Here is a 12,336-nt window from a genome sequence, read left to right on the forward strand (position 1 = left end):
TTCAATTCCATTCCATTCTGTTTATTGTTGTGCAGTGTATTTCACGAGTGCAGGTCTCAGGGTGCTGTACCACGTTCACAACTTTATAAATTACTAGCTATGTAAGCCCGTGCTATAAAAAGTCTGGGGTCCTAGAAACTATTGAAATCGTCAAAAAAAATATCGATATGTAGAGATGTCCGGTAATCGAAAGGAACTACTCTGGGCATCTCTCTCCTAGGAGTTTTTGTTTTGCTGATGTGCTCGCCTCGCTTGTGTATTAGCTGCGGGAGGAAAAGTAAAAGGGATACCATTTTGCCGACGTGCTCACCTCGTTTCTGTATGAGCAGCTAAGTGAGTGACTCTTTCTTCGGATGTTTCGTTTTGCCAATGTGGTGGTCTTGCTTGTGTATCCTCAGAGGTGGAGCCCTTACCCCGACTCCACCTCTCACTTCCAGGCCGGACAAACAGACGCGCATACTTCCACGTGTAGACGTTTATATATAAGATATAACGTGCATGCATAACAGGAGAGACGAGTTTAACACTAGAATTACCAGAGCCTACGAAAAAACTCGTAAATCCGTCCCACCTTAAATCGCGTCTTAAATCCGTTTGCACCTCTCCGCCAGAGTCTTTTGTCATCTAAATGTGCTGATAAACAAAAGCTACTAGCAGCCAGCTATTCCATCCCCCCACCGACTTAGAATGAACTCCTAGCTCATGCCTTGCCTTGATTTGATTATTTGGGATTGAAGTGGAGTTTTACAGTGGAAATAATTCGAGCGTTATTTGGAATACACGCATTTCATGTGTGTTCCGTTTCTACAGTATAGTAGTCTGTGCAAACACATTTTTAAAACAGAAACGTTTTTCATATTCTAATAGTAAATGACAAAATGTAGGCATAAACTATATAACGTATGAAGCCTGAAGTCCATATATCAAAGAAACACTTTCACAAAAGGTACAAATAAGAGAACACGTGCGCTTTTCTTCAAAAGTATAACTGCACAAAAAAAAAAGCCGCGTTAGCATGCCACATTGACACTCTTACTATAACTGCTGTGGTGGCGTAATGGTATCAGCTCCTGACTGGGGATCAGAGGGTGATGAGTTCGATCCCGCACGGCTCCACTTTGAGAAATGAACTGCTCTTATTCTTACAATTTTAGAATAACAACATAAATTTCATTTCAGTCTGTAACAGCCGGTGTAACTTATGATACTGGTAAAGGTTAGCTTTTTTTTTTCTTTTTTTTTTTTAATTCACTTTTCATTCTCGCAGTCGATGCATACTAATGCCCCCCCCCCCCAAAAGGGTTCTGACACATAAACGCTGGTGAAGCTGCCTTCCTTCGTATCTCACCGTCACTTGATTTTCTTTTTATTCAGTGTTATTGAGTGTTCCTGCCAGTCCCCACATGTTGCTGTATGCTGTTTCTTTTGTACTCCAGGACATGCAGAGGACAGAATGATTTCACATTATTTATGCTGTTTTCACATAAAGACTGCAGTATACTCGTGACTGCATTCTCGTACCAATGCACTTTTTCCATCACCTTTTCCTGTAAGAAGCAATGTACTCACTTCTCTCTATGCTGTGGTTTCTATTACACACCTGAAAGAGACAATATATGTGAAAACTTCATCGCACTAATGCAATATTATTTGAAAACGAACAGCGTCAGATCAGGTGTACCTTTTGTGAAAGTGTTTCTTTGATATATGGACTTCAGGCTTCATACGTTATATAGTTTATGCCTACATTTTGTCATTTACTATTAGAATATGAAAAATTTTTCTGTTTTAAAAATGTGTTTGCACAGACTACTATACTGTAGAAATGGAACACACATGAAATGCGTGTATTCCAAATAACGCTCGAATTATTTCCACTGTAAAACTCCACTTCAATCCCAAATAATCAAATCAAGGCAAGGCATGAGCTAGGAGTTCATTCTAAGTCGGTGGGGGGATGGAATAGCTGGCTGCTAGTAGCTTTTGTTTATCAGCACATTTAGATGACAAAAGACTCTGACGGAGATGTGCAAATGGATTTAAGATGCGATTTAAGGTGGGACGGATTTACGAGTTTTTTCGTAGGCTCTGGTAATTCTAGTGTTAAACACACAGCAATTTCAAATTGAGCGACGTGAATGGGACTCAACAGTATACAATCGGTCCTTTAATGCTAGAGTTGAAATGTGGCCTTCTGACTTTACTCGCTTCCCAGAGATTTTTTAGTATAAAGCGTTTTCCCCCAAGAAATATTTTCTCACCGACTGAACGTTAGAACATTAGAAAAACTTTTGACTACAAAGCTTGTCAATCCTATCCACCTAAGTCCTCTAAAAGAACATCAAGTCCAGTTTTAATGTCCCTGCAGTCCTACTGTCCACTACACTGATACAAGAACGTATAACAAGTAAGTAATGTAGCATAATAATAATAAGTATAAATACAAGGGAAAATCAAAGGGTAAAAGCAATTTGATTACACCATCACTGCAACCGAGGCTGAAGCAATACAACAAGTTCTCAATGGCTTATGGGTAGTCTGAACATGCACAGTGCGGCACCTTGCCATCAGTGTAGTTGAAGCGAAGGTCATTTGATTATGGATGCTCCTCTGCAGGATTGTTGAACAATGTGCTGTAGCGAGATTTATTTAGTCAGAGGATGTGAAACCTGCTGAAATTCAAAGGATGTTGGGTTGTGCAGATGAGTAAGCTTTTGGGGTAGCCATCTTGAACAAGTCATCATGCACCAAGGCCTGCGCAGATCCATACCGGATATCCATATGTGCAGCAACAGTGGACAACAGAATCTATCGGTCATCTCTGATGGAGGTGTTCACCATGTTGAAGTGGGCTTGTGTGCGCGATTGTTGATGGCTGACCAGATCAAGCTTCATCGGTTGCATTTGTTCTTCCTGCCTTAAACTTCACCAGTTCATGAACTTTTTGTTGTTTCCTGCTGCTTTCACTTCCATACTGAAACAACATCCTTCGGTGAATTTCAGGAGATTTCACTCCCTCTGCTCACAGAAATCTCACAGTAGCGAATGTTCAACAACGGTGCAGTCCGGCAGCGGAACATCCACGTTCATTTGACTTTGACTACTACTGGACTAACGGCAGAGTGTTGTGTTGTGCACATTCAAGCTACCCATAAGCCATCGAGAATGTGTTGTATTGCGTCACCTTCTATCCGTTATGGTTACCACATAATTTTCAAATTGCCTTTACTTTTTGATTTACCCTTTGTCACACGTGCGCTTAAAAGGCAGTCAATAAGCTCAAAGGTGAGTGAAACATTGTGAGACGAGGGGTTGATATACGGTAACGGTGCCTCTCTCTCTCTCTCCATCAGACAAAAGGAACAAAAATGAATATGCGCTGACGGATTCCAAAGATGGCCACCGAAAACGTCACGTTCGTCAACCCCAGATGGCGTCACATCCGGCTCTTTTGTATAACATTACATCCAGCTCCTCATGATGACATCATTACCATTTCCACATCACTTCCGGTCCGCCTTTGATGAACGTTGCATCCATCCCACAGCTTCGACGTCATCTCCTGCCATCTCACTTCCCATCTCCATTTTGTTTGTCCGTATATAAACACCACGTTTTCATGTAACCAATGTCAAACACGATTTATGTTTTTAATCACAAAAGAAGTTTTTTTGTCTTTGTCCTACTGACATTATACGGGGACAGTCCCCAAACCTTTTTACTTGTGGAAGTTTCTTATTTCAGAAGGAGACTTATTGCATCTTATAAAATACTAGCTGTAAAAAGTCTGGGCTCATAGAAACCATGAATTCTGGCACTTCAATCAATCAATCGCATCGGTTGTCTATTAGTGGCTAAGTGAGTTTCTCTCTCCTCGGCGGTTTAGTTTTGCCGATGTGCTCGCCTCGCTTGTGTATCAGCAGCTAAGCGAGTTTCTTTCTCTTCTAAGGCTCTATTTTACCAACATGCTTGCCTCCCTTGTCTATGAATGGCTAAGCAAGTTTTTCTCTCTTCTGAGGTTTCGTTTTGCCGATGTGCTCACCTTGCTTGTGTATCAGCGGCTAAGCGAGTTTCTCGCTCCTCTGCAGTTTCGTTTTGCCGATGTGCTCGCCTCGCTTGTGTATCAGCGGCTAAGTGAGTTTCTCTATCTTCTGAGGCTTTGTTTTACCGATGTGCTTGCCTCCCTTGTCTATGAATGGCTAAGCAAGTTTTTCTCTCTTCTGAGGTTTCGTTTTGCTCATGTGACTCGCCTCACTTGTGTAATAGCGGTTAAGCGAAGTTTCTCTCTCTTCAGAGGTTATGTTTTGCCGATGTGCTCGCCTCACTTGTCTATGAATGGCTAAGTGAGTTTTTCTCTCTTCTGAGGTTTCGTTTTGCCGATGTGCTTGCCTTGCTTGTGTATCAGTGGCTAAGCGAGTTTCTCTCATGTCTGAGGCTTTGTTTTACCGATGTGACTTGCCTCACTTGTGTAATAGTGATTAAGCGAAGTTTCTCTCTCTTCAGAGGTTATGTTTTGCTGATGTGCTCGCCTCGCTTGTCTATGAATGGCTAAGCGAGTTTTTATCTCTTCTGAGGTTTCGTTTTGCCGATGTGCTCGCCTTGCTTGTGTCTCAGTGGCTAAGCGAGTTTCTCTCTCCTCGGCAGTTTCACTTTGGCGACAGAGTCGCTTTCTTTGAGCTTCATGCTGAAGCCTCGCAGTTCTTGGCAGGACAGACAGACACACAACACTTCCACTCATAGACATCTATATATAAAATATAAGCAGGTTATACGAGTGCAAAGCTTGTAGACTACACAAACTGCCCTGACACACTTAGCATTGATTGAATTTCATGGCTGTCTACAGCAGGAGACTGTGGAAGGTTGATGGCCTATTTTTTGTTGGTCTCCTCCTGGATTTACAGGATATAAACTTCAGAGGTACACCATTACTGTTTTAGTCCGACATGAAGGTTTGTAGCTTAAAATGTGCTTTGGTGGTAGCTGGTCGCTGTGGTATATTAGAAACTAGCCATGTGCGCCCAACTACGTTGCACGTGTTAAAGTTGTCTGTGAAGGGCTCCCTGTTTAAACGCGGCTGCCAGTCGTAAACTGGGCCCTTCGTTGCACAGCATTATGATTTTTTAGAAGGGAAACAAAATTACAAAACAAAACCCTTGGACATTGATTCGATAGGAACGGCCTACTCAGAATCACTGTCCAAATAGTTATTATGTGGTGGTGGAGGAGCATTTCTGCTTCTCTCCGTTCACAGTCCGTCTCGTTTTCACGACGCTGTCGTTTCCTCTCACGATCTATTCTCAACCTTTCTCCAATCTCGCAGGTTGCTTTGTGGAAATCCAAAGAGTAAGGCAATATACACAGAGCAAAGGTTATAAAAGGGGGACACATAGGTATCCAGGCTCTTTAAAGCATAAATAGGGATCACTTCACTGACATGTGAGCAAGCCACGGTACAACTGTGAGACGCGCAGCACTCGCCGACTACAATGTAACAATAATAATTTCTGGAACGTGCTGTTACGTTGTCATTCATTTTACCCACTGTCTTTCTTTCATTCATATGTTACGTAGGCACGTACCTTTTATCTTCGGCAATCTCATTCTCTAACCAGGCCTCAGGAGCTAACCAGCATAACACTGTCCACCACCCCTTTCGTTATTCCGGCACATTGGTGACATCCGTGAGAAACAATAACGTACTAAACTGGAAGGTGGTCTACGCATGCGTGGAATTCGTGGATAAACAAAGATCAAGATCCAAATGAAGATTATATATAAAGATTAGTTAATTTAAAGCACAACAATTTGTTTAGTTTGAATGTCTGTGTACTACAGTCTTCAGTAGTATAAGCCTGGAGGAGATTCTTAATGCAATGCCTATGTTTTAGCTGTCTCTCTACTGCCATCTAGTGCTTCTTCTTCTAACTCATTCGCGGACAAACAAAGATCAAGATCCAAATGAAGATTATATATAGAGACTAGCAGGAGTAAATCTCCTGACACTTTCTAGTGACCCAGATTTGCGTCTTTTCTAATTTTCCGGCCTGCTATGTCATGACAGTTAGCAAGAACTCAAGAGGCTCAGACATGCAAAGGGTCTCAATACTCAAAGACCAGTCAAATATTCAGCTGATGCCTTGTGATGAGTGAACCAACAGACTGCGACTTCACATACACACCCACTTCATCACATGACTACAACGCAATTTGTAACCTCAAAATGAGAAGCGGGGCCAACTAGAGGGTGTGACTGAAGCCCACTGCACATTGAAAATTGAGATGAAGCCAGAGACGTGGGCTTACTTCTAGATGCAGCAGAACAACAACTCTATTTATTTAAAACGAAGTTAGTTAACGCCAACTCCAGTGACTGAGATAAATGAACATAGAAGTGGGCTCCTTACCTGGCAGCGTGGCATGAAACAGAGTCAGTACCAGAGTCTTGGTGCTGAAAGGCTGCTTGCTCATGTTGGTGAAGACAGGAATGCAGAGCCGCACCAGGATGAAGTAGCCATAGAACAGGCAGCCGAGAATCTGCAGGGGAAGGAGTAATGGATTAAAAACAAACGCCAATGAGCAAGCCCCTAGGGAAACTTGAACCGATCAAAGTTGATCTTTGATGGCCCGTGAGACTTTAAGGAGATTCTTATTCACGTTTCGTTTAAGAATCAACGTCATTGGAGTTGAAGTTTCTCCTTAAATTCCTTAGCTTCAGAAAAAAAGGAGACATGAGATACAACTAAGGCAAAAGGAGTCAAAATTGAGAATTTGGTTTGAAGTGCACGTGAGGTTCTGTGAGATCACGTTCTAGTCTTTTTTTAACCCTTTCTATTTTTTACCTATTTTTTTGACCGATGCCTCTATTTAAGGTGAAGTACAACATTTCAGATGTGATCGGGTACATTTTTTTGTTTTGCCAATCGGAACACAGGCAGATGAAGTGATTGGCTTGTGGTCACACATTGGTGTGAGAAGTGGGATCTGAACCCACAACCTCAGAGTCTGAAGTCCAAAGACGTAACCATAGTCTGCCTTTTTTTCCAGAATGACTATGATCTAATTGGAACACAGCCATAAAAATTAGGGCAACTATCTGCATTACTCAGAAGCAGGGCCGTTTTAATGGCATTATAGGCCCCCGGGGCAAAGTAGTGCACTGGAGTCCCTACCTACACAGCCACTCACAGGAATGAAAATGTAAATGGTCAAGAAAATGTATTGTATTGGTACTTCCAGCAAAATCAGTGTTTAAACATTAAAAAACATGCTGCACAGCAAAGATCAATCAACAAGTCACAACATACATAGATCAGCATGGGGCCCCTGTGCTCGTGGGGTCCCCGGGTCAACTGCCCAGCGTGCCCATGCGTTAAGATGGCCCTATTCAGAAGTGAGGACTGCAGTTTTGTAATGTTAGTAAAGTGTTTTATTATCACAAACAACTGTCCATACATTTCACCAGATATTACTGAGCATGCAATACAAATACTTTCAAATTGCAAAATAAAAAATGTCAAGACTGTACTTGGAAAATCCGAGTCCATGGTTTGACTTTGCTGAAACTGAAGAAGAGATCCTTACGAGGGTATATTTAATCTGGAGAAAAATCTGAGAAGCTGGGACAAAATAACATGTCTTCATTTGATTTCTTTCCGATATCTTTGTTGTTGTCTTGGAAAAACCAAAAAGATACAAAGAAGATCCCTTGTTTGACTTTTCATTCCTATGGTGATGACAGCTTCAGTCTCCATTTTCTAAATTTGCTTTGTGCAGTGCAGGCACACAGGGAGCCGGAGCTCATTCTGCTAGCAGCCCTGGGAAGGATGGACATCCACTGCATGACGCGCTTACACCCAGAGTCAGACTGGGACCCTAAATGTTGCTGGGAATTTTAAGATTCTGGTGGCTTAGTAAACATAACAGCTCCACACGGATCTGTGTACCATGACACACCCAATATACACAATAACAGACCCAAAGAGCCAAAAAGCATTCATGGCTTCACTGTATAACATCAGTTCTATAGTCTATCGTTTTGAAACGAGCAGAACAATTGAACCATTATAAATACAAAAACAAAAGCTGACACCCCATCCTAGTGAATCCATTAGGCCCATGTCACATACAGCAGCCATTGCAGGTACGATGTCATAATGCAAACCTGCAAACCTCAATTAACGCACAACTGCTTGTAATAATGCGACAGCCATGACCATAAACAATCAAAAGTCGTCATAGTAGTTCACTTATTTCTGCGAGCAGGTTGGTCACCCACTCTGCTTTGACAGTCAACAGGATGATCTTTTCAGTAGACATTAATATAAAAAGCCTCCAGACGGTTATGTGACAACAAACTCCTCCGTCTGCTTTTTTATGAACTTTAGAGTAGAAAAACCTCTGAGTGACTGGCAGGGTTAGAATGAACTGGTAGGTGAGACCAGTTATACGATACACGTCCATTAATGAGTAGTCAGCTCAGCGCCAGTCACACAAGGAGTTCCTCAGGGCTCTGTCCTCAGTCCTCTGCTTTTCTGTATTTATATGCTTCCCCTTGGCCATATTATCCGTAGCTATGGACTGGGTTATCATTTTTATGCAGATGATACTCAACTCTACTTCAATGTTAAAAGTGGAACTTCATCAGAGCTTTCTCAGATCACAACCTGCCTCATTGAAATTAAAACCTGGATGGAGCAGAACTCTTTAAGTTTAAATTGCAACAAAACTGAACTCCTGCAAATTGGGACTAAAATGAAACTTAATAAAATGAGCTCCTTCCCAGTCCATCTTGGCGGTGATCTCATCAGACCTGCCTCTACTGTAAAGAATCTTGGTGTCATTTTTTTTGCTCCCTTTCTTATTCCGCCCACATAAATCACATTAAGAAACTTTCTTAATTTCACCACCGTAACTTATCCCGTGTTCGCTCCTTCCTCTCCTTTTCTAACGCTGAGAAACTTGTCCGCGCTTTTATCACATCCCACATCGATTATTGTAATTACCTCCTGGCAGGTGCCCCTTCTAATCTTATATCACAGCTCCAGCTTATTCAAAACTCAGCTGCAAGAGTCCTTACTTGAACCTGCAGCAGCGAGCACATCACACCCATCCTGCTCCATCTTCACTGGCTCCCTGTGTCTTACAGAATCGAATATAAAATCCTACTAATAACCTACAAAGCCTTAAATAATCTTGCGCCAAACTACATCAGTGACCTTCTCCATCACTATGTGCCTGCCCGCCCACTAAGGTCCTCTGATTCTTGCAATCTTGTTGTACCCCTCACTAATCTACACTCCATGGGTGACAGCAGGGCCTTCAGCTGTATAGCGCCCAGACTCTGGAATGACCTACCGAAATTAATCAGGTCAGCCGACTCCATGAATTCTTTTAAAAAACAACTCAAAACTCGTCTGTTCAGGAAGGCTTTTAGCTCTACTTGACTCTATTACCCTTCTCTCAGTTTACTTCTCTGTCAAGATGCTCATGTAACCTGTATGTGTGTGCTAGACCATCAATTATGTTGTCTGTTAGGCTTTCTTTCTCTGAATTCACTGTTGTAATCTTCTTTATTTATTTATCTGGTTTGTACAATGCTATATACTGTATACCCTGCCGTTCTATCTTAACCTCTGTGAAGTGCCTTGAGCATGGGAAAGGTGCTATATAAATAAAATGTATTATTATTATTATTATTATTAGTGCACAGTAACGACACAAAGTGCATTTTCTGCAAGATGGACGACTTTTGTTTCCTCTCTCCATTTGCGTTTCACTGGTTGCTCACATAGAGTGAAGCATCTACCTGTAAACTTTTTGTTCATTTAATGCTCTGTTTTATCATTATTACCTTTTCTCTTTTTCTGATCCATTTTTTATCCCTTTGTTAAAAGTAGAGTAAACTCAAATTTGAAAATTGACTCTTTTCATGACGTAAGTCCTACAAACTCCAGGTCAGGTCAGATTGGGGAGCAGGCACTGGTACAGCACATTGCTGCACCCACAACATGAAGAAACACCTCGTGATCCTGGTTGGAACCAAAGCACACATACACACATGGTCCAGTAGAGAAATGACCATCTTTCTGCCCCAGCCAGGTGTTATGTGGGCATCCCCTTGGCCTGATGCAGCTGCTCAGGTCATCAACAATGAGGGTCCTGTGAGTAGGATCACCCTCAGGGAATCCCGACACATGATTGTAGTGCCATACAGTAACTGATACTCCCTCACAATGCAGGTAATGTGCCTCATTCAGGACTCCATGAGCAACAAAAGTCAAACCAGCGGTGCCCAAGGATTACCAAAGGAGTTCAATCTTTTTCTCAGGTCACTGGGTAGCGTCCATATAGCAAACCAGGCAGCACACTAAAGACTTGGACTTTCGTTGTTTTGCACAGATATGCCACAGCCCCCTTTCTAACGACCTCATGACCCCCATGCTCTCCCAGTCCATCTACTGACTTCATGTGAAGAGTCGTCAGAGATGTGGATTCACCACTACAGCCATGTGGTGCATTTGCCCAAAGGTGACCTGACTTGCAGGATCCTCATTGTTGAAGACCCAAGTGGCTGGACCCGGCCAGGGGACGCCCACGTAACATCTGGCTGCAGCAGATAGAGGGTCATTTCCGGAAGGTGGAACTGGTCTGTATGTCTGCCTTTCGGGTTGGCAACTGAGATCCTGAGGTGTTTCTTTGTGTGGGGGGTGCGGCAACACGCATGTTCCCCAACCTGGCCTGACCTGTTGTGTTAATATAGGAACATTGGATTATTTAAAACAGATGCAGCTTCTAAGTGAATCAAAACTGTGTAAATAAAACTATGAAGCTCATAAGGGAAGGCTAGCATTATTTAAAATTTGCATTTAACAGGGAATTGTCATTTTGAAGTGAAGGCTTAGCCAAGGAGCAAATGACAAGAATGAGCTCATAGGAATGACTAAGTGTTTTTCAAGATAAATATGTTGATGGCAAATGGGCTCATAGTTATTGGGATATATTCATCCATCCATCCATCATCCAACTCGCTATATCCTAACTACAGGGTTATGGGGGTCTGCTGGAGCCAATCCCAGCCAACACAGGGCAGGGTGCCAGCCCACCGCAGGGCACACACCCACACACCAAGGACAATTATAAGATCGCCAATGCACCTAACCTGCATGTCGTTGGACTGTGGGAGGAAACCGGAGCACCCGGAGGAAACCCACGCAGACACGGGGAGAACATGCAAACTCCACCACGCAGGGAGGACCCGGGAAGCGATCTCCTAACTGCGAGGCAGCAGCGCTACCCACTGCACCACCCTATTAGGATATACACAAATGTAAAAGCAAATACTAAAACAGCTTTATAACTAATAAATTGTGTACACTTTAAGCTCAGATAAACGAACCCTTTCGTAAGAAGATGAAATAAGCGCTTCAGACTTTGTACTCACCATTTTATTGCATTTAGATAAAAGTAGCTTCACTGACAAGTAACAAGACCATTAAAAGTCATCAGTTGTCTAAATTCCACTATTTCTGATCAGCCACCAAGGCAATCTAATAATTCTTTAATACTAATAATTCTTCGTATTTATATAGTGCTTTTCTCACTACTCAAAGCGCTCAACAATAAAAGGTTAAGGGCCTTGCTAAAGGGCCCAACAGAGCAAAGTCCCTATTGGCATTTACGGGATTCAAGCCGGCAACCTTCCGATTGCCAGTGCAACAACAACAACAACAACAGCATTTACTTATATAGCACATTTTCATACAAAAAAGTAGCTCAAAGTGCTTTACATAATGAAGAAAAGAAAAATAAAAGACAAAATAAGAAATTAAAATAAGACATTAGTTAACATAGAAAAAGAGTAAGGTCCGGTGGCCAGGGGGGACAGAAAAAACAAAAAAAAAACTCCAGAAGGCTGGAGAAAAAAATAAAATCTGCAGGGGTTCCAGGCCACGAGACCACCCAGTCCCCTCTGGGCAGTCTATCTAACATAAATGAAATAGAAAGTTTTCAGTGCAGATCCCTAGCCTCAGAGCCACCACTCATCTATAACAGTGGGGATTTGAAAGTATTTTCTTCGACATCACTGTCGGGCAGACCACTGTCCCCCACCTGGCACCTGAGGTTCTAATTCAAGTTTTATTCTTTTATTTATGTTGTTATATGCATCATTGTTCATTTTTGGTTTTGTGTGTGTATATAAGCTGCCTTTTTTATGTTCCATGTGTTTTGTGGTTGGTCCCCTCAGGAGGCTGGTCCACCTGCCAAATTCCTCCAGGAATGGACCTCCACCCTATAAATCCGGGGCGTCTTCCACAGTTCATTTCAAATCTGTTT

General features: G+C 42.3%; 1 protein-coding gene across 1 annotated transcript in view; it reads right to left on the bottom strand.

Moving 5' to 3' along the window:
- The window catches only part of LOC114649085 (sterol O-acyltransferase 2-like), a 93,447-nt gene that overhangs the window by 8,466 nt on the left and 72,645 nt on the right, over nt 1-12,336 (bottom strand). The window contains exon 11 of the mRNA XM_028798513.2: nt 6,408-6,537. Within this exon, the coding sequence (XP_028654346.1) occupies nt 6,408-6,537 (130 nt within the window). The remainder of the gene's footprint in view (nt 1-6,407; nt 6,538-12,336) is intronic.

Source organism: Erpetoichthys calabaricus, chromosome 3, assembly GCF_900747795.2.
Source record: "Erpetoichthys calabaricus chromosome 3, fErpCal1.3, whole genome shotgun sequence".
Classification (NCBI taxonomy): Eukaryota; Metazoa; Chordata; class Cladistia; order Polypteriformes; family Polypteridae; genus Erpetoichthys; species Erpetoichthys calabaricus.